Source organism: Patella vulgata, chromosome 5, assembly GCF_932274485.2.
Source record: "Patella vulgata chromosome 5, xgPatVulg1.2, whole genome shotgun sequence".
Lineage (NCBI taxonomy): Eukaryota > Metazoa > Mollusca > Gastropoda > Patellidae > Patella > Patella vulgata.
In genome coordinates, this window is record NC_065883.2 from 1,191,722 (window position 1) to 1,216,059 (window position 24,338).

Sequence of the window (24,338 nt, forward strand, 5' to 3'; positions counted from 1 at the left end):
CACGATCGTGTAAATAGCCAGATAACCCATTCTTTCGTTCGTGATAAACTGGGTATTCGTGGCGATAAAATAGTATTCTACACATTGAATAGCCTTTTACACGAAGTCTGGTTCATATTAAGATAAATGTTTTTATTTCTATAAACAATCCGATGGTCGAGTCGTCTGTTGTAATGGACATGATCAAGGTGTAGAGCGATGTAAAAGAGGTCGTTCTGGTCAACCGAAACGACTCGATGGTTCAGTGTGAACATTGGTCGGATTAACCTCCTGGTTGACCTCAATCTGGTTAAAACACAGATCTTATTTCGTTTCGTTTTTATAGTTCAAAATTTCGTTTTACTTGTCTTTACTACACTTGGATCTGGAAGAGTTGTTATTTAACTCGTGTTCTGAATGGTGTCAGGGATAAGCCAATGAAACGGTCTGTTACGGCGAGCTTTAGGCGTGTTTTTCACGGAACTGTGGGTAATCCACTAGTAACATCAATGCTGATTGGTTAATCAAATGTCTGACGTCATTGGGTCATCAGTCGGTCTTTTGGCCTCTGACGTGAGCTATCGCTATAACTTGTCAGATCTTAATGTAGTGTAAGCCATCGAAAGTATAAAAAAACGAAACGAAATATAGATATGTATTTTAATCAGATTGGGTTGACCGCAATTTGCATTAAAATCGTTGTGTATCATCTGTATTTAATGCCTCACATCTGTGTAACGACTGGACGGGTTTAAACATTGTCTGTATGATATTCCTTTTACAATATTCGCCTCACATTTTTTTATATTACTGTATTAGCTTGATAACGAGAGAGAGAGAGAGAGAAATGGGGTTTAACGTCCACTCGACACAAACTAGGTCATTTCGGAATTAACATATGGTTTAATTTTATTTCAATAATTCGCTTGCGCGTAGGGTTCTTTAGCAGTGGGAGTAAACCGGAGGACCCAGAAAAAACCCACAAGGTTGGACAGGCGACCCTACTCCTTGTCACGTACAACCGGGGAATCGAAACCCCGCCAGTTGACTCAATGACAGACCGTATGATACAGCGCGCGTGCTAACCATTCGACCACCGACCCCCCCCCCCCCCCAAGCTTGATAACGTTGAGAGAATACTCTTCAAAACGTCGCTCAAATAAATTAGTAGCTGTTTTGCCATAAGTATGTGTTATAGTTTATTGCTCTATTCAGTTACTAAATGACTCTAAGAGGGCTAAATCTGTTTGTTAAGGCTAGCTCAATTTTTGTCAAGGTCGTTGAGGTGTAAAAAAGGTTAGGGCACGTGATTGTTGGCGAGCTTGTGTTAGGTTTAGGGTTAGCATTAGGGCTATAAGTTCAGGGGTTAGTGCTAGGGTTGGGATTAGCGCTAGCCCTGTTTACATCTCGTGACCTATGACGAAAAATTGAGCTGGCCTTATCATTTAGCACTAATCCTATAAGAGATCAAAATATCATAGTTTACAATGGATTAACAATATCTGAAATAGGAAATAAAAATGGGTTTAACGTCCTACTGTTCTGCTCCAATTGGACTAATAAAGACGAGCATACATCATACAGTGTGCTATGCGGGAAATTCTACCAGGACAACGGCACTACTGTTATATCGAATTCCAATTGCCAAAGGATATTTTACGTGCACGCCAATGTATATACGGGACCTCGGTTTTTCGTACCATCCGAATGACTACTCAGCTGTCCTTGCCAGGCCCTCCGTCCTGCACCACTGACAAGGGGAAACCACGCTGGAAAATCTCGGCCAATGCTCCCTAAAATAGGAACAGCGACTTTAACTTATATAAACCAAACATTACAATTTGTTCAAAATTTACCTTTCCTCTGCAAATGACATTCATGTGAGAATTATGGAGGTTATATTGAATCGCAATGTCGGCCATTATAATCAAAGAATCACATTAAATAGGGCGAAAACTCATCACGACAGCCATTACAATTATACTGTCTAAAACACGGTGAGTAAAGTGACGTTAAATGGTCCAGAACTGTGACACCATTTCCGACCTTTGCTCAAAGCCCTATATTAAAGTACATGTAGCTAATCCTCTAACTCAATATCATTCAAAGTCTTCGACATTGAAAACACGGATTATTTGTCAGTTTAAATCAACATTGATGTTGTGATCTTACCGGGAAAAGATAGGCTTCTGATATCCAATATTTAAGACAAAATAAACATTTTACCATTGGTACAGGAATCGTGTACCATAATGCGTTTCAGCACTACTTGTAACAAGGGACTCGAAGAACAAGGCTAGATATATTCCACAAGTCATGTCAAACGGTGATGCCATAATCTTATTCGAAGAGCGTGCGCAATAAATACTTTTGGTGTAGACTGGAATAACCAGACGCTAGAGACGGCCATTCGATTGAAACTTCTGGCGATTTCACCGGAAACGATTGAATGTAAATCAGTTTATATATATTCATAGTACCTTATTATATGCCTTGCGACCTATTTGTGTCAATTTCTAGGTCCCAAATATTAGCGATTTAGCACCTTTAAATCTGCCTATTGCAGGTCTTTCTTTAGATCTGAAATTTTATATAAACTATTAATTAGACATTAATTAACTGATCCAGGCCTTAATCAACTCTCGATGGCATCAGATTTCTCCGATATTAAATAGATTAGAATGGTTCAGCGATACTTTGATTTAATCAAATATGGAGGACCGAGACTTAGCTTCGATCAACCAGTACGGTGGTTGAAATTATTGCACACGTCTGTCAAACCTTCAAAGGCTAATATCTTCGCTTGCAATAGAGTAATTTGAATGAAATTTTCAAATTATTAATTTTACATCATCTACTTTCGAACTATTATAGCAAGAATGGCTAGTTCTTTATCTAAATCTTACATAATGTATCTTTAGTAATAATTATTTTAATATTGCCCTCTCTCACCTTCCCACTGGCAACACATCTTATAATATTAAACCATGTATGATACTATTCTTTCACCTTCAGATGTATATCTTTGATCACATGATTAAAACATCCGACCAGAGACAGAGAGACCTCAGATCAACCGAATTTGGATTAGCGTCCTACTGTTCTGCTACGACTGGGCTAATTAAGAGAGAGAGAGAGAGAGAGGGGGGGAGAGAGAGAGAGAGAGAGAGAGGAGAGAGAGAGAGAGATAGAGAGGGGGAGAGAGAGAGGGGGAGAGGGGAGAGAGAGAGTGAGAGAGAGAGAGAGAGAGAGAGAGAGAGGGGAGAGAGAGAATGAGAGAGAGAGGGAGAGAGAGAGAGAGAGAGAGAGACACCTACGCGCAAGCGAATTATTAAAATAAAATTGAACCATATGTTAGTCCCGAAGTGACCTAGTTTGTGTCGAGTGGACGTTCTAAAGTTGATCTATTACCCTTATAGATTGGCCAATAAAATGTCTGCCATGACACCAGTTGACCAAACTCTGGCTATAGATTAGACTATGATAAGATAGTTGTTTTAATTACATGTATAAATATGTTGTCGGATCACATCTAAGATGTTTAATATGATAATCAATTACCTGATAAAACAAGACTATCGGTAGTTACAAAACGACTGGTTAATCTAGAGTACAGTGTTTAATTATGCATGCTATAGCGTATCAAATCTAACAAGTAAATCTTCAACCAGAATGTCAGACAGTTTCCATATCAAAACAGAACATTCTAATATCATATTCCATTTACCGCTATGTTGTTCGCCCTGAGAGAGAGACACGGTGACCTTATTTATGAAACATATCAAGCTAAATATTTTAAGAATTCTGATCTTTCATTGGCCAAGAGCTAAAATTTGAGCTAGGATTGTAACTCCCAATCAATATATATTTGTAATTAAGAATTGTAACCTACATATATTTGTAATTAAGAATTGTGGCCTACATATATTTGTAATTAAGAATTGTAGCCTATATATTTCTAATTAAGAATTGTGGTCTACATATATTTGTAATTAATAATTGTAGCCTATATATATTTGTAATTAAGAATTATGGCCTACATATATTTGTAATTAAGAAATGTAGCCTAAATATATTTGTAATTAAGAATTGTGGCCTACATATAGATGTAATTAAGACTTGTGGCCTGCATATATTTGTAATTAGGAATTATGGCCTACATATATTTGTAATTAGGAATTATGGCCTGCATATATTTGTAATTAAGAATTGTGGTCTACATATATTTGTAATTAAGAATTGTAGCCTATATATATTTGTAATTAAGAATTATGGCCTACATATATTTGTAATTAAGAATTGTAGCCTATATATATTTGTATTTAAGAATTGTGGTCTACATATATTTGTAATTAAGAATTGTAGAATATATAAATATTTGTAATTAAGAATTATGGCCTACATATATTTGTAATTAAGAATTGTAGCCTATATATATTTGTATTTAAGAATTGTGGCCTACATATATTTGTAATTAAGAATTGTGGCCTGCATGTAATTAAGAATTGTAGCCTACATATTTGCAATTAAGAATTGTGAGCTCTATATATATTTATAATTTAGAAGTGAATGAAGGGGGAATATTAGAGAGAGACACACAAACTAGGTAATTTCGGGACTAACACATGGTTCAATTTTACTTCTATAATTTGCTTGCGCGTAGGGGTGTTTAGCAGTGGGAGGAAACCGGAGGTCCTGGAGAAAACCCACAAGGTTGGACAGGCGACCCTACTTCTTGTCGTACAACCGGGGATTTGAAACCACGCCAGTTGAATCAAAGACAGACCTTATAATACAGCACGCACGTACTAACCATTCGGCCATCCAACCATCCGGCATATTAGACAGAATTATTTGAGCTAATTTACAGTCAGCCAGTGGTGTTTAACATCCGCTTTCACCTAGTTTGATATCGCAGATAAGCTTATCTACAATTATTAAAATATTGATATTGTTACCATTATCTCTCCATTATTAACAAGTGCCCTTTGACAGATTATATGATCTCTTATAACACGACTGGTCTAATCTGGTGTATCTAAGACTCGTACTGTCCAGCCCCGAGGGGGTCAGGTTATCTTTACGTTATGGAGTTAATAAGCGACTAGGAAATCAAGACTAGGGTCATGTCGATTGATTTACGGTGCTTTATTGATTACCTAAAGAGACTGGTAAACAGTGATAATCATTAATAGCGGCAGAAATCACGAGAGGTTATCTAATCGATGAGAGATCAATAGTACAGGTGATCAATTATATTGGTATAAAATATTGCCATTATTTTGATGTATTGATCTACACCGAGATGTAATTACTATCTAAAGGTCAAAGGTCATAGGATACACAGTTTCCATGTTATATTAAACGAAGTAATTATTTAGATGGTAAGAAACAATGTTCTGTTGTGGTCTTAAGGTACATATATCAGACAATAAAAAACATTATCTCATTTGTCTAATTAAACGATTGACTTGACCTTATTAAATGGTGTTTTTTAAAGACCCGGCATCTTCAATCAATAGTTACAGTGTGTTTTTATTGCTAAAGTGCCAGTATACAGCCAGTATACAATAGTTTCAGTGTGTTTGTATTACTAAAGTGCCAGTATACAGCCTTGAATTATAATAATATTGCCTTGAATTATAATTATGATATTGCCTTGAATGATAATAATGATATTGCCTGGAATGATACTAATAATATTGCCTGGAATGATAATAATAATATTATTACAATTTCGCTCATATATACTCTAAACCAGCTTTTCGCAGTGGTGAAACTGTTTGCGGGATCTGAAAAGTCCAAGGGGTCTGCTTGGCCCGTGAAGAAAAGGGAGTTTGTGGGGCAATTGAGTTCAAGAGGTCTGTGGGGTCCCTGAAGAACAGGGAGTCTGCTGGCCCATAAAGAAAAGGGAGCGAGCGGGGCCATGAAATAAAAAGGAGTCTGCGGGGCCCGTGAAGAAACGAGGGTCCGTGGGGTCCGTGAAGAAAAATACTCCTGATATTGTGAAATCCGACTGAACAGGGGAAATGCAGATAGTGTGGGGGTCCTGGGAGATTTGTAAAATCTGTCAAAGGAGGGGATCCGTACAACTCTTAACACACAAAGCGGTGTTATTTTGTAGTGATGGACGACCACTCAACATGAAGTGGTGGTGTTATTTTGTAGTGATGGATACCTCTTACCTCATGAAGCGGGTGTTATTTTGTAGTCATGGAAGGCTCTTACGGCATGAACTGCAGGAGATAGTTATTCATTAAAAACTATATCCATTTGTTTTAATTCCTATCTACCGAAGTAAAATGTCTAATTCAGGGCACTTTTGTCCTGTACTGATGTCTATTTCAGGACACAATTGTCCTGTACTGGTATCTATTTCAGGGCACATTTGTCCTGTACTGATGTCTATTTCAGGACACAATTGTCCTGTACTGGTATCTTTTTCAGGGCACATTTGTCCCGTTCTTGCGTCTATTTCAGGACTCATTTCTCCTGTACTAGTGTATATTTCAGGACACATTTGCCCTGTTCTTGCGTCTATTTCAGGACTCATTTCTCCTGAAATGGTGCATATTTCGGGACACATTTGTTCTGTACTAAGGTATATTTCGGGACACATTTCCCCTGTACTGGTGTCCACTTCAGGACTCATTTGCTTGTACTGGTGTTTCAGGACACATTATTTATAGTCCTGTACTAGTGACTATTTCAGGGCACATTTGTCCTGTTCTCTACCTCTGCCCTTTCCAAACAAGTCACAGCTGTTTATCGCAGTGATGATTTATTAAAGATAAATATTAATTAATTAATTAATCTGAAAATGAAAACACCATCTGTGTATTAATGATGTTTTCACTAATTTGTTTTTGTAGTAGGACGCTAAGGTACGGTAATACATGTATATTGATAGATGGTTAAAAATCCAGACCCATCAACATAACGTATGGCTAATACAAAACATCGAGACCAATCAGCTTAACGTATGGCTAATACAAAACATCGAGACCAATCAGCTTAACGTATGGCAAATTACTGAACATCCAAGGCTGTTATCCTGAATGATGTCTTAGACCCTGTATCCATAGGCTGTTCCCGTGTGGCGTGTTCCCTTGTGACGTTGTGACATGACCCTGTACCCGCCCGTATCCATAGGCTGTCCCCTTGTGGCGTGTGCAATGTCCAATGGAAAGATAGGTAAATGAAAAGTCTCCATACGAACGTTGATGAGAAAACATGATAAACACAAGACACAACTATCATCATGCGAACAGTTGTTTTATTGATAGCTCGACGATGAACTCCACTATTGAAAATTGGAAGGGTGGCGCTATTGCATTTATTTTCCTCGCTGGTGCTCATCTCAGAAGACAACATGTCTTCTGACAACGCCCACGGTGCTGGGTCCGGCCATTTTTTTGGAACTCGCAATGAACTGGGTGAATTTCACACAAGTTTCCAGACCTTGATGATACTGATGACAACGAATTTCAACAGTGTAGATGTATCTCCATACAATATCGTACTCGTAATGGCGTGTTACCTCTTGTGCAGCTGCAAAAAAATGGACAAGTTCATTGTCTGTGTTCCCGGTCACAAGACCACATGTACCGTGCGCGAGGCTACATGTTCCCTGGGTACAACCTATGGGAACAGGCACATTAAAATGAAATGAAATGGGGTTTAACGTCCTACTGTTCTGCTCCTATACTGGCCTAATGAAGACGGGGCACATTAAAAAACAAAGGTTCATTGTCCTTGTGGCGCGTCACAAGGTCACAAGGGAACACGCCACAAGGGAACAGCCTATGGATACAGGGCCTAATGGGACTTGTAACATGGACGGGAAATCTTCCTTTGTTCTTTTCGTTGAATAAGCAGACTGTTTTCCCTCTAGTAGATTGGCTGGAGCTTAACCGTGCAATGTTATTGCACAATTTTGCTGGTTTACACTAGTTTTAGTAGAAATCATTATAGAGAAGTGGGGTGGGGTATTGAGCAGGTGTCAAAGATACAGGTCATTTATAGCAAACTTCATTCGTTAACAGATTTAACATCTCAGCCTACGGCCTCGATGTTTAAACCTATTAACTCATGAAAACCTTGCTATAAATATAACTTGATCGTTTCAGAGCATAAATAATAAGAAAGTAGAAATACTAAGAGAGAGAGAGAGAGGGAGAGAGAGAGAGAGAGAGAAGAGAGAGAGGGAGAGGGGGGAGAGAGAGAGAGCGAGAGAGCGAGCGAGAGAGAGAGAGCGAGAGAGAGAGAGAGGGAGAGAGAGAGAGAGAGAGGGGGGTTTAACGTCATCTCGACACAGACTAGGTCAGTTTAGGTCTAACATACGCTTCCATTTTATTTCAATAATTCGCTTGTGCGTAGGGGTCTTTAGCAATGGGAGGAAGCCGGGGGACCCGGAGAAAACCCACGAGGTTGGACAGGCGACCCTACTCCTTGTCACGTACAGGCTGGGGAGTGAAACACTGCCACGTGACACAATGACAGACCTTATGATTTAACGCGAACGCTTTAAACCATGTTTGGTTTATTTTTTCAATAAAATTTGAAATAATTGTTTTTTTTTTTATTCAATAAAATTTGAAATAATTGTCTTTGATTGAAGGTTGTTAAAATAGTTATATGTCATATTCTCTCAGTTTCACGATTTCGATCAAAGTCATGTCAGATTATCCATCATACTCTATAATTAATATTGCTACCAACATGAAAGCCATTTGATGTCATTATAAGCAAATGACGAGCAGGTTAATATTGGGAATTGATTGACACCACATTCAATATATCTACAGCTAATCTGCGTCACTGAACATCGGGTCGTAATAACAACCAGTTTCTATTTTCGTCCAACATCATCATTATCTGGAGGCAGCATAAAGAGGTTACTTAATTGAACAAAAGCAATGCCATTATTTTTATCAAGCTATTATTGAAACTATACTGGTATGAAACAATTTATTCTAATTTGGACAAATTATTTGTGCAAAAACGTCCATTACAAATTATTTGATTTTCAAATCTTGGGAATGAAACATCTGACAAGCTCTTGGTTATTTCACAAGAACAGCAAAATCAGCACGTCTCAATTGGTCCTACTAACTGTCCTTAAAATGTCAAATCCTTACATCTTATAAGATGGCAAAAAGGAATGAAAATAAAATTGACAGGTGATTTAATGTCCTACTCTTCTGGTACAACCGGGCTAATGAAGGCGGTCGCGTCACCCCTTCACGATGAGCGTCCGCTCTAGAAGAAGAGCGTCTCCTCTAAGAGAAGTGTCGCCCCTGGAAGAAGAGCGCCCCCTCTAACTGAAGAGCGTCGCTCCTAAAAGAAGAGCGTCGGCCTTAGAAAAATAGCGTCCCCTCTCTCTAACAGAAGAGCGTTGTGCCTAGACGAAGAGCGCCCTCTCTCTAGAGGGAGAGCGTCTACTAGAAGAAGAGCGTCGTCCCGGTAGAAGAAGATCGTAGGCCCTAGAAGAAGAGCGTTGCTCATAGAAAAAGAGCATCCCGTCTAGAAGAAGAAGACAAAGTTCCTCTTGATTCCCAAAAATACAAAATTTGACGATTCATAACAACCAAACAAGCCGATGACTGTAAACTGTAGGAACCAACCCCACCCTCAATCTATGCCGATTCATAAAAATCGAAACCCGATCCAACTACAAGACCACGACGTTATAAATATCTGCGTTCTACGTAATTAAAGATGCTTTGAAGTGTAAATTGTTGTACACGTACGATGTAAAAGTGTTTTAAGAATGGCGTGTTGGACGTTTATACCTATTATTATACCTCAATTGTTACATCATTACCTTGTAATTATTCTTCTCGCTAAGAGCCGGTTCAAAAGGTTTCATTTCTCGCCTGAATTCAATCGGATTTCATCAAACGAAGCTCGGGAGTGGAGAGATAAAAGGCGGCTTGATGATAACTGAGACCTGTGAGACGAATACGTGAAAATGAAGAGAATGAATAGGAAGTTTAAGGTCCACCTTCACAGCTCCATCGTATTGTAGATACTATAAACGTTTTACATTGTATTCAATCACCATTTGCTTGATAAAGATGAGAAACAGTAATTGTTAATCCATAAAATAGCGTAAGTGTGTTATTCAATCGGACTTCAAACATCACAGATGGCGCTGGATCAATTATATCGTCTGTTGAGGATTACTTATGTTGCCAGACTGAACAGGGATTGGTTTTCCCTTGTCTGCGGGGCAGGACGTTGGACCTGACAAGGACAGTCGTCTAGTCGTTCCGATAGGACGAAAAACCGAGGTCCCGGACTCGTGAAAGAACTCCTGGCAGTTGGAATTCGATATAAGAGTAGACAGTAGCGCCGCTGTCCGGGCATAATGTCGTTTGGAGCAGAACAGTAGGACGTAAAACCCTATTTCATTTCATTTCAATGCATTTCCTGTCAGAGATTCACGGTTTACAATATTGCAAGAGATTCAAAATCTCTCTAATTATTATCAACGGTTTTAATACACGTCGTCGATGGGTGTGGGGTGGGTGTCGAGCAGCAATTTAAAGTAGCTAAGTCTCCAACTCAATATCATCCAAAGTCCTTTACACTGAAAACTTGAATTATTTGTCAATTTAAATCAACATTGATGTTGTGATCTTACCGGGAATAGATGGGCTTCTGATAACCAATATTTAGGACAAAATAAACAGTTTACCATTGGTACACGAATCGTATATCACAATGAGTTTCAGCACCATTTGTAGCAAGGGACTCGAAGAACGAGGCTAGACATATTCCAGAAGTCATGTCAAACGGTGACGTCATATTCTTATCTGGAAAGCATGCGCAATAAATACTATCGGTGTAGACTGGAATAACCAGACGCTAGAGATTGCCATTCGATTGAGACTTCTGGCGTATTTCGCCGAACATAACTGATTTGAAATTGGAGTAAAAACGGAAATGATCGAATGAAAATCAGTTTATATGCATTTATATTAGATTTTTATATGCGTTGCGACCCATTTGTGTCTATTTCTAGTTGCCAAAGAATAGAGATTTAGCTCCTTTATATACCGTTTCAATGTTTTGATAGTTTGATAGTGTGATTTTATCAGTAGCGCTGGTGTTGTATGACCCTGTAGATGACCGGGTCTTCTTATTTAAACGTGAGTTTATGAAATGGGGTTAAACGAAATATTATGAAATGGGGTTAAACGAAATATAATGAAATGGGGTTAAACGAAAAATAATGAAATGGGGTAAAATGAAATAAGGTTAAACGAAATATAATATGAAATGGGGTTAAACGAAATATAATGAAATGAGGTTGAACGAAATATAATGAAATGGGGTTAAACGAAATATAATGAAATGAAAGAGAGCATCCAAGGCCCGTCGTCCTGCAAAGTGTAATGATATCTAGTGGGACTTGATCGTTTCAGCGCATTGATAACAAGGTCAGGAAGTAGTAATACTAATAAAGAGATAGAGAAATTGGGTTTAACATCCACTCGACACAAACTAGGTCGATTCGGGACTAACATATAGTACAATTTTATTTCAATAATTCGCTAGCGCGTAGCCGTGGGATGTAACCATAGAACGCGGAGAAAGCCTACTAGATTGGACAGGCGATCATACCCCTTGTCGCGTATAAGCGGGGAATCGAAGCCACGACACATGATTCAATGACAGACCTTATGATCAAATGCGCACGCGTTAACCTTTCGGCAACTCAATCCCCGGGAACCGGAGAGCACGGAGAAAATCCGAGAGGATACATAGGCAACCCTAGTCACCTAAAAGCCCATGATTAGCCTGGATAATTTAACCTAATGATCAACAGCGCCTATCTCAAACCACCCGACTGATTTTAGAAAACATCATGTCGGAGCAACTGTGGAAACCGGCCTTTATTTCCATTAACGAGTTCTGTCCTCTGATGTTGACAATTTATAATTATAAAAGTTGCGAGAACCAAAGATTTGAAGAGGACAAAATTAGCACAAGCTTTCTACTTTAAAACCCCTCTTAAACAGACAGGCTTGGATTAGAGATTCCAATTTATAAAAAAAAAAACCTGTTGTCGATGATGGGGAGATAATTCTCACTTCCAACCAAATCAACCCAAGTAGGTTGTTATATCAATAAAATACTCGCTAATAATCGAACGCCAAGGAATGTTTAATATAGGTTCAATACCATTTTAAACGTGCGATCACGCTCTCTGACGTATTATCTACGTCATCCTGAATACCGAAATCAAATGAAGTGAAATGGGGTTTAGCATATATGTTTTCTGCGCCAATCGGGCTAAAAGACAAACAGCAGTGTGTTTTGACAGAATGTTGCGCGGGCCGTGGCATTTCCGCCCTCCCTTCAACGAATCTGAACTGCCAAGTGTTCTTTTAAGCCCTCCGTCTTGCACATAACAGCTGTCACCACGAGGAAGCGAACCCGTGACCGAACACTGAATCGCCTGGTCACTGAGCCAGTGCTTCACGCACTGATCTACCGTGAGTTAGGAGCTGGATCACCAGCCACCGTCAGTTAGGAGCTGGATCACAAACCACCGTGTGTTAGGAGCTGGATCACCAGCCACCGTCGGTTAGGAGATGGGTCACCAACCACCGTGAGTTAGGAATTGGATCACCAGCCACCGTCAGTTAGGAGCTGGATCACAAACCACCGTGTGTTAGGAGCTGGATCACAAACCACCGTCAGTTAGGAGCTGGATCACCAGCCACCGTCGGTTAGGAGATGTGTCACCAACCACCGTGAGTTAGGAATTGGATGACCAGCCACCGTGAGTTAGGAGCTGGATCACAAACCACCGTGAGTTAGGAGATGGATCACAAACCACCGTCAGTTAGGAGCTGGATCACCAGCCACCGTCTGTTAGGAGATGGGTCACCAACCACCGCGAGTTAGGAATTTACCAGCCACCGTCAGTTAGGAGATGGATCACCAACCACCGTCAGTTAGGAGCTGGATCGTTAACCACCGTCAGTTAGGGGCTGGATCACAAACCACCATCAGTTAGGAGCTGGATCACCAGGAGATCATCAATTATATATTGCAACTTTGTAATGCTACATGAAACTGTTAATTTTTTTTCTCTCAGTATGACGAAAGATAATCAATTAAGGCTAATTGCTCGTTATAACTGAAGCAGTGTCACAGAGCTATGTCACAGAGCTATTAAAAACACGGTAATAAGCATATCATTTGTCAGGCATTCAAATAATGCCGCCATAAATTTCACTGTATCATACTCAGAAATGACATGAAATGAAATGGGGTTTAACATCCTACCGTTCTACTCCGACTGGGCTAATGAAGACGGACATATGCCATACAGTGTGCTGTGAGGCAAATTTTACCCGGATAACGACACTACGGCCTACTCTTATATCGAATTCCAACTGTCAGAGGTTCTTTTAAGTGCACGTCAAGGTGTACACGCTTTTTCGTCCCTTGATGTTCCTTGTCAGTTCCTCCTCTCTGTTCCACTGAGAGGCTCAATTCTTACTTACATTGATCAACATTAGCTTGATTAACTTCCATTACAAAATAGGCCACTTTTATCTTTCGTCTGATCTACACATAAACACCATGTGAGTAAATAGGCAAAGTTTAGCTTTCCTCTGATCTGAACATAACCGACATGTGAGGATGGAGGACAAGTTTATCTTTTCTCTGATCTCAATATAACCATCATGTGAGAATGGAGGCTATACCGGATCTCAGAGTCGGCCATTATCATCAAAGGTCCACGTTAAATAGGGCGAACGCATCACGACAGCCATCACAATTATACTGTCTAAAACATGGTGAGTAAAGTGACGTTAAATGGTCTAGAACTGTTAACTAACAACTACACTGTACATGTCTTATATCGCTGGTTATTCGCGATAAAACATACAACTGGTTATTCGAGATAAAACATAACATCTATATTATTTAAAGTTACATTAGCTTTCTGTTTGATTAAAAAACACTCAAAGGTCAGGCATTATCGATAGTTTCACATTCTGGATCATTTTTACGTCGGTCTAATGCTCGATTTAATAATCCATTAAAAGGCAATTAAATCGCCATGAAACTTTCTTCTACGATGTCAATCGGGTGTCTTCTGCAATCTGCGGGTTCCTCCGGTTTCCCTCTTGAAACTAAATATGTAGTGATTTACAACTTCCGGGAAATTGTCGTGCTAAAAAGGTATACTTCTATTAGACTGGAGGGGGGGGGGTGGACATTGAGTCAGCTGGCGTGGTTTCGATTCTCCGGTTGTACGTGACAAGGAGTAGGGTCGCCTGTCCAACCTCGTGGGGTTTTTCCGGGTCCTCCGGTTTCCTCCCATTGCCAAAGACCCCTATGCGCAAGCAAGTTATTGAAATGTGTTAGTCCCGAAATGACCTAGTTTGTGTCCAGTGGACGTTACCCCCCCAGCCCCTCTCTCTCTCTAACTCCCTCTCTCTCTCTCTCTCTCTCTCTCTCTCCCGAAACAGTTACACCCAGTTTTGTAGTTGTGTAATTATGGATGTTACGGCGTGTTGTGTGGTGTGATATCTATAATTATGGATGTTACGGCGTGTTGTGTGGTGTGATGTCTATAATTATGGATGTTACGGCGTGTTGTGTGGTGTGATATCTATAATTATGGATGTTACGGCGTGTTGTGTGGTGTGATGTCTATAATTATGGATGTTACGGCGTGTTGTGTGGTGTGATATCTATAAGTAAGGATGTTACGGCGTGTTGTGTGGTGTGATGTCTATAATTATGGATGTTACGGCGTGTTGTGTGGTGTGATGTCTATAATTATGAATGTTACGGCGTGTTGTGTGGTGTGATGTCAATAATTATGGATGTTACGGTGTGATTTGTTGTGAATATACTATAATAGATATATGGGCAAGGTTTGTCATTTTATTAAATTAATCTATAATTAGTCGTATATAATTGAACATTGATTCTCGTCTACCTGATATACCTGTATGTAGATAATTACAGGTATATGATTAACACATGTAATATGTAGATGTAATATACCTGTAGCTCACTAGATATTAGAATTATAGATGTTTGACTTATAATATTCATTCCTGTTAAAATGAAATCAACCGCCATCTTTAATTCTTAGATGAGTTAGCACTTCCAGTATAACTACTAATTTGCTACTATATCTCATGTACGATAATAACCACTTACTGTATCAAGTTACTAAATGTCTCTAAATGATTATATTACATGAATTATAAAACATAACTACCTCTAAAAGATTATATTACAAGAATTTCAACTCACGGAGCGCTATACTGAATTTATACAAAAACATGTAATTAATAAAGTGGGAGGGGGCGTGTGGTGGTCGCATTTCAATGTCAATTGTTCATCAAATGTCGATTTCAACATTAAATTACTGCAACAAATACAAAATAAATAGCACTATTAAATTCGTTCTAAGAAAATGGTTCAACTATTTGCATTCCTACAGCGAACACACACAAACAAACACACAAACAAATATAACCGTGCTGGTTATAGTATAATTTAAATCTTGAATATTTAAGATAATGCATTATTAATTTTAAAAGTAAAAGCCTTCAGATTGAATTTATTTAAACTCTCGGAACAATAACTTTTCGGTTACATCTCACTGTGCCCACTTTTGATTATTCCAATTAAGTTCTAATTAGGATTAGTGTATTAAGCGGATTAGGGTTAGGTGTTATAGGTAATTAGATGGAAAAAAACAAATATTGAAAGTGACTAAATATTCAGTCTTATAATTGGTGAGATGAACTCACTGTAATCGTTAAAGTGATGAATTTTATTCAAAAAATGACACTTGAATATAATATGAATTATGTTCAGTAAGCCTACACATTACACGGTCTTTATAAGGACACACAGAAGTCAGTCTGTCATATTTCATCATGGCAAACGTTCAAGTAAACATCCAGTACATCCCCAATGCTCAAGGTGGAGAAAACTTAGTCCATGAAGAATACAAATTCCATAAAATATTTGGTTTTTGTTTCCATCTAATTACCTATAACACCTAATCCTAATCCGCTTAATCCACTAATCCTAATTAGACCTTAATTGGATTAATCAAAAGTGGGCACAGTGAGGACACACCAACTTTTCTATTCCTTTAAAACATTAATTGTATGTGTGCTATTAAAAGGTGACTAGCCAAGGGTGAAATGTTATGTAATCCTAATGACATGTTAATTTATTATAATCCCTTATTGTTTATAAAACTGTTATAGATAGAAAGTAACTGACAATATGGCCTGCCTGGTGAACATGCCAATCGTATGATTATTAATTGTTTTATTTACCATTGTTTTATTTCTTATATTGTACATTATTACATCAATGCTTATTTATGTCAACACTTGATCTAGCCAAGTGATTAGAAGTAATTCCATATAAATATGTGATTGTACTTGATACGTCAGTCATTTAGGTCTATCCGACTTAGTAGCATAAGGTACTAGTCGGTTATCCGCTGTCCTGTAAATGTATGTAGATAATTGTTATTATAAGTTTCCAGTATTAAAGATTTGAAGAACCATTCCAGACTCTTGTAATATCTGACGGACCTCACGGTCACACAAACAAACAAACAAACAAACACACAAATAAACACACCCACAAACAAACAAACAAACAAACAAACAAACTATTCTTTGATATCCATGGATGTATATTTAGAAGACTGTCCAATTTAGGTTTCGATTTCCCGGTTGTACGTGACAAGGAGTAGGGTCGCCTATCCAACCTCGTGTTTTTTTTCCGGATCCCCCGGTTTCCTCCCACTGTTAAACACCCTCTACACGCCAGCGAATTATTGAAATAAAATTGTACCATTTTATTTTACTGGTGTAACTTCCTAGTCCCAGTTCATCTTGTACCCACCTAGCATAAGTCCCAGTTCATCTTGTAACCACCTAGCATAAGTCTCAGACCCTCTTGTAACCATCTAGCATAAGTCCCCCAGTTCATCTTGTACCCACCTAGCATAAGTCCCAGTTCATCTTGTAACAACCTAGTATAAGTTCCAGCTCATCTTATTACCACTTACTATAAGTCCCAGTTCATCTTGTAACCACCTAGCATAAGTCCCCCAGCTCATCTTGTAACTATAACATAAGTCCCTGATCATCTTGTAACCATATAGCATAAGTCCCTGATCATCTTGTAACCACCTAGCACAAGTCCAGATCATCTTGTAACCCCCTAGCATAAGTCCCTGGTCATCTTGTAACCACCTAGCATGAGTCCAAGGACGTCTTTTATTATAGACATATAAACTAAAACTTGTATAATAAGACAACAAATATTTTAGTACATCAGGTCAAAACCTCTTGGATAACCTAACGCTTAAATTTAAAATAAAACCCCATTATCTCTTCCTTTTACTCTTTTATGTGGTCTTTGTTCACCATTCATCTTTTAAACTTATTTAATTCAAATAATCCTATCATTCAGCTTATTGTTAGGTAAAGCGCATCGCAGCACTTTGGTACAGACAGCTTTATTGTAAATGTTTTTTAAATAAATAAATAAACGCGGTAAGAAAATTCCCCTATATAGCACACAGCATGACGTATATCCATCCTCATTTTCCCAGTTGGTACGGAACAGTTGGACGTTAAACCCATTTCATTTCTATGTGATATTAACAGTCGGATACTTAATTCTATTTCTATTATTATATAGTATATTAAAGATGGATTATGGGAGATTAGATAAAGAGCTGACAGTTCTCACTATAATAGTTAAAAACTAGATAATGTACGGGGATTTGCTGTAAATTTCGGTTAAATTGATCCACTCTGAACAGAGAATTTAGCGGTTGAATTTTGGCAATAGCCTCGATCATCATTACTAAAGTCGGTACGATAAAAAACATAGTTTCGATTATCCATTTCTTGATTTAAATAATCATGAATGAGGGTTGAGCAGCAGATCGGATTCTAATCCAGTAAATATCACAGGCTGGCGTTGACATCGTGAGTTGATTATGGTCTGGATAAGTTAATTAATGTCTAATTAATAATTTAGATAACATTTCAGACCTAAAGAAAGACCTGATATAGGCAAGTTTAGCTCTTTCATAAGGTATGTTTAAATAACGAGACAATATAAGGGGTTAAATTTAATAACCCAGCCTCTGATAGTTCCGTACTGGAGACTGGTGTCCGTGATAGCGATTACGTCTAATTAATAGTTTATATAACATTCAATTGGCAGATTTAGTTCTTACATAATGTCTGTTTAACTGGTATATCTGTGTCTAAGAGCCTAGAGAATATTACCAGAAAAACCCAGTGCCATAATGCTCGTATGTTTAACTTTGATTCTGTAACCATTGTCAGTAATCTAACCAAACAGGTGAATATGATACCCCACGGCTCTAATCTAGTTAATTAATTATCATGTACTCAAGGCTTGGCTATGTACTCGATCACAGGGAGGTGTTTAACACGACTTACTGAGTATTATTATAATCCTCTGGCTAATCAGACGGTGGTCTAATATCAGTGTTATCTCCGTTACTAAGCACCAAATATAATACAGTAATTTAAAAATAGATTTACTTCTGTTACTAGGCAAACAGATGTAATATGATAATAATGGTAATTTGTGAACAATGTGTTATGTTTTGTATTATCCCTTCCTCGATCTCTTAACGAGCCCATCCCTTAATTCTAACGTTACCTGTTGCCTTTTTACAATTCAGGTAAAGCAAGGGCTGTTATGTGTGTGAGCTAGTTGTATTTTACGTCCGCTTCCACCGAGGTGATATAGCGGACAAGAAGGACTGTTTTTTCATGGTGCATATTTATACCAATTTCTTAGCTTATGTAATCTGTACAACAGAAATCACTGACAGAATTCCAACCTGATTACTTCTCAAACCCCTCCAGCAAATATCATCACTCTACTCCTTAGTCGTCCGGATGGGACGAAAATCCAAGGTCCCGTGCACACATTGGCAGTTGTAATTCCATATAAGAGTATGCCATAGCGCCGTTTTTTCCAATCTGATTAAAATATAGATCTATATTTCGTTTCGTTTTTTATACTTTCGATGGCCTACACTACATGAAGATCTGACAAGTTATAGTGGGAGTTCACGTCAAGGGTCAAACGAGCGGCTTTTGACCCTATGACGTCAGACATTGATTAATCAATCAGCGTTGACGTGTCTAGTGGTTTACCCACAGTTCCGTGCATAAAAAGGCCAAGAACTCGCCGTAACAGACCGTTTCACATCAAGTAGAACGCCGGTTATATAACAACTCTTCTAGATCCTAGTGTAGTAAAGACAAGTAAAACGAAATTTTGAACTATAAAAATACGAAACGAAATAGGATCTTTGTTTTAATCAGATTGCCGTTTTCCTGGACAGTAGTGCCGCTGTCCACGCACAATTTCCCTCATAGCACACTGTATGGAGTACGCCCGACTTCATTAGCCCAGTCGGAGCAGAACAGTAGGACGTTAAACCCCATTTCATTTCATTTCATTTATGTGAACGTCATCATGTATACAACAGAACGTTAAACCCCATTCCATTTCCATCATAAGGTCTGTCATTGAGTCAACTGGCGTGGATTCGATTCCCCGGTTCTACGTGACAAGGAATAGGGTCGGCTGTCCAACCTCGTGGGATTTCTCTGGGCCCTCCGGTTTCCATCCACTGCTAAAGACACCTACGCTCAAGCGAATTATTGATATAAAATTGAACCATATGTTAGTCCCGAATGACCTGGTTTGTGTCTAGTGGAGGTTAAACTCTCTCTCTCTCTCTCTCTACCCAAAAGGTTAAACCCCATTTCCTTTCAGCCCTACCCCAGCTTCCCCCGCCCCTTCCCAAAACAACACTTCTACATTCTGCTCAAATAAAAGTACATTATATATTTAGACCCCGTATCCATTAGCCCACTAAGATTATAACAGAAGCATGTTAAATTTCATTTCATTTCATTTATATATAAGACCGACTGAACTTACGTTCATGTCATGTCACCTGCTGAGATGTTGACAGTTTTATCTGTCAGTGACACGAGGCACAATGACACCAAGTAACACACATTCAACATACACACCGTAATATACACTAAAATATTATATACACATAATTAGTCTGTCAATCAGGATAAAACCTCATGATAGCACACTTGGGATTCAACTAACTCATCTTCGCACAACCCGGATTCTACGTGTATGATGTTGATCAGAATCTGACTCTATCTATCATGATAAACTCATCTTCGTACAACCAGGTTCCTACGTGTATAATGTAGACCAGACTATGTATATCTTGATAAACTCATCTTCGTATAACCAGGATTCTACGTGTATGATATAGACTAGAGTATGTCTATCTTGATAAACTCATCTTCGCACAACCTGGAATCCACGTGCATGATGTAGACCAGACCATGTCTATATAAACTCATCTTCGTATAACCAGGTATCTGGTCTACATCATACGCGTAGATGCATCAATACTTCCACCCAGACGACCATAAGAAAGGGGAGATTTTTGTGTCTCGATCATCGGAAAATAATTATACCAAGTGGAGTGTTTATAGTACATATATTCTTTAATAACCAGTACAGGACATAGTTCATAGGTCATAGGTCATATACCAAACCATTGTTAGCTAGCTCTGTATAGAGGAATCAGTCATGGGGTTAGGTCTATTTGTTAAGGCCAACTTCAAATTTGGTCAAAGGTCACGAGATGTAAACAGGGTTAGCGCTAATCCCAACACTACCCCTAACTCTGGACCTAGCCCCAATGCTTACCCTAAAATAATAATAATATGTATATTTATATCACGCACAGTTCCATGCTAGTATGCATGCTCAAGGCGCTACACAGACTGGGTGCCATAATAGGCCGTAAATAGATGAGTTTTTAAGTTAGTTTTGAATGTTTCTAGGCTGGGTGACAGTTTAATGTTTAGTGGTAATGAATTCCACAAAACAGGCACAATATGAAGACACGATCTATATCCAAATGATTTGAGTTTATATTTTGGGATTATAAGAAGATGTTCCTGTTGAGAACGGAGTGGACGTCTTGGAAAGTATGGTAATAACAGATCTTCTAGATAGGAAGGTCCAGTTCCATGTAAACACTTATACGCAAGGCACAAGAGCTTAAAATCTATTCTTGATTTAATTGGCAGCCAATGTAGTTCTTTGAGTGCGGGTGTAATGTGCGAGTTCCTGTCTAATCGACTGATGATTCGAGCTGCAGTGTTTTGAACAGTTTGGAGTTTTGATATCAGTTTGTGAGGTATTCCAGATAACAAGCTATTACCCTAACCTTAACCTACAATCTCGCCAACAATCGCGTGTCCTTAACCTTATTTACATCCCAGCGACCTTGACAAAAATTGAGCTGGCCTTAACAAATAGATTTAGCCCAGTCATGGATGACCAGTACAGTTCAAAGGTCACATACGAAACTATCGTTAACCATATATAGCTAGCTATGTTGACTGTCATATTAAAGATACATTATGGGAGATTAGATAAAGAGCTGGCAGTTATCACTATAATAGTTAAAAACTAGATAATGTAAAGGGAATTCGCTGAAAATTAAAGACATTATGGGAGATAGGATAAGAAGCTGGCAGTTCTCACTATGAAAGTTAAAAACTGGATAATGTAAAGGGAATTTGCTGAAAATTTCAGTCAAATTGATTCACTCTGAACCGAGAATTTAGCGATTGAATTCTGGGCCATAGCCTTGATCATCATTACTAAAGTCGGAACGATAAAATACATAGTTTCGATTATCCATTTCTTCATTTAATTATGAATGGGCGTAGAGCAGCAGATCGGATTCAAATCCAGTAAACATCGCAGGCTAGCGATGATATTGAGAGTTGATTATGGTCTTGTTTTGTTTATAAATGTCTAATTAATAGTCTATATAATATGCCATGCCTACAAAAAGACCTGTAATAGGCAGATTTAGCTCTTGAATAATGTATGTTTAGCTGAAATATCTGAGCCTAGAGAATATTACCAGACCAGAACAACACAGTGCCATAATGGTCATATATGTATTTGTATTTCAAATAACTTGGTACTAGACTTTAGTCATAGATATAACCTTTTGCACAGTGAATAAATAAAATAAAATTATATAGCGCTGAAAATTCATTCCGTTTGTTTGCTCTGTAGAAGTAGATGTGGGTGGTTTTGTTGGGGTTTTGTTTGACAAGCATACCCCATGAGTGCTTAAGGTTTTTGGACAAGCATATCTCATGCTTGTATAACCATATACGGTTTTATCGAACATTTCCAGGCATGGACGGCTTATTGGAGTAGGCTATGGCCTAAATTATGGGTTTGAAGCTAGACTTATCCTAATACACATTTAAATAGGCCTATGTAAAAAAGAAAAACACATAAAAAACAAATATGGAAAATGACAATCTGATTAAAACACAGATCCTATTTCGTTTCGTTTTTTGTAATTCAAAGTTCCGTTTTACTTGTCTTTACTACACTATGATCTGGAAGAGTTGTTATATAACCAGCGTTTTGGTTGAAGTGAGGGATTAGCCAATGAAACTGTCTGTTACGGCGAGTTTTTGGCGTGCGATGCACGGAACTTTGGGTAAACAACTAGAAACGTCAACGCTGATTGATTAATCAATGACTGGCGTCATATGGTCAAAAGCCGCTCGTACGACCCTGACGCGACCTCCCAGTACAACTGGTCAGATCTTCATGTAGTGTAGGCCATCGAAAGTACAAAAAAATGAAACGAAATATAGATCTGTATTTTTTAAAAATCAGATTGGGAAAACGATCACTAGCATGTATAAATATAACACGACGTTTCGACAAGTATCCGGTTTTCGTTTTCAACTACAAAAGATGTAAAGTCGGTAAAAATGAAAATGGCTTACCTATGGTTGATACGACGGTTCCAACAAAATAAAAAGATCCAGGCCAATCCCATCGATCTCTTCGATTACCCACATACCCTGCTGCTTCCGCTTTACTGTGTAACGCCAACAAGGCATCTAGGTCGGAGTCGTTGATTTGCGGATATTTCGTTTTGAACGCAGTCAGAGTCTCGTTATAATCTTCCTTCTCTTTAACCTCGTTATCACGTTCTAAAAACATAAAAACCGTAGCGCCGGCCGCCATATATATCACCATGACGACGGCGAGAAGTATGAACCTGGCGTTATCTTCACGTAGATGTATAATGGTACAGCAGCCTCGCCTTCTAGGTCGGGTCATACCGCCCTAATAACTAGCACATTCAACCCCTCCCCTCCATTCAATACACATTCAGTCACAGCAGCAGCATCTCCTTTAGATTTCAGCTGATAGGCCTATATTGTTGATCTCACAGTTTTGCACAGTTAGGCCTACAGAATTGGCTTTGAAAATGTCAAGCGGTTAGGCCTAAGATGCTGCAAAATTTTATAGTCTGCACAACGTCACCTAACTTTATGCCCGATCCTAACTAGGCCTACTGCAAACTTTTATAGGCCTACCCACGGCTTTTGATAAATTCTTTTCTTTTTGTAAAAACTTGTGAAGAATAGTAGAGAAAACTAGGCCTTGACTAACCAAGACCTCATTAACAGGTGTCCAGAATACAAATATTTTATGACCTTTGCATAGTCGCACTGTCCCGAAAATAATATCTCCTGACCCCCAACAAGGTCGCACGGTTAGGTCCAATGTAAACTTTTCACTAGGTCCTTGCTATATGAATTGGAGGTTTCTAAGACGGAATTTGTCTTGAGCTGCCCGATTTATCCTATTATAAAAGATTCCGTAAAGTCTAATAACTCAGGATGATCAATTTAACACCCACTTGGAAAATCTCGACAATTCCTGACTTAAACTTCATACAAGAGAGGTAAAAAAACACAAATTTGGCCGCTTATTTACAAGTAACATCATGCGTCCAAATTAATGGGTTAGGGTTTCCTCAAATTAATGTTCATGGATGACGAAGAGGTCACTGCTTCTCAGGTGATAGGTTTCTGGACACTGCTGCTCGGACTATATGTTTCTGGATACTGCGTTAGACTGACAATGGTGATCGGTTGGTGAGTTATTTCTGTTTGGCCCTAAAATATAGAAAGGTAAAATGTAAAAAAAATCAACCATTGTGGAAAAGTTTGGTACATTGCTATCTAATTTACACGCTAAAATAGTTAACTTTCTCTGTTCATTCCTAAACGACAAAATAATTTTTTTAAAAATGTGCAGAATGAGCTAAGCAAGCGCAAATGACCGTCGTTAAATTTGGATTGTTCACGTATTCCACCGAATATAATTGATTGGAA

General features: G+C 38.5%; 1 protein-coding gene across 1 annotated transcript in view; it reads right to left on the reverse strand.

Annotated features, from left to right (window-relative positions):
* LOC126822745 (potassium channel subfamily K member 12) overlaps positions 1-24,113 on the reverse strand; it is a 56,369-nt gene extending 32,256 nt beyond the window's left edge. The window contains exon 1 of the mRNA XM_050551797.2: positions 22,935-24,113. Within this exon, the coding sequence (XP_050407754.2) occupies positions 22,935-23,274 (340 nt within the window). The 5' untranslated portion in view covers positions 23,275-24,113. The remainder of the gene's footprint in view (positions 1-22,934) is intronic.
* Positions 24,114-24,338: the final 225 nt, after the last annotated feature.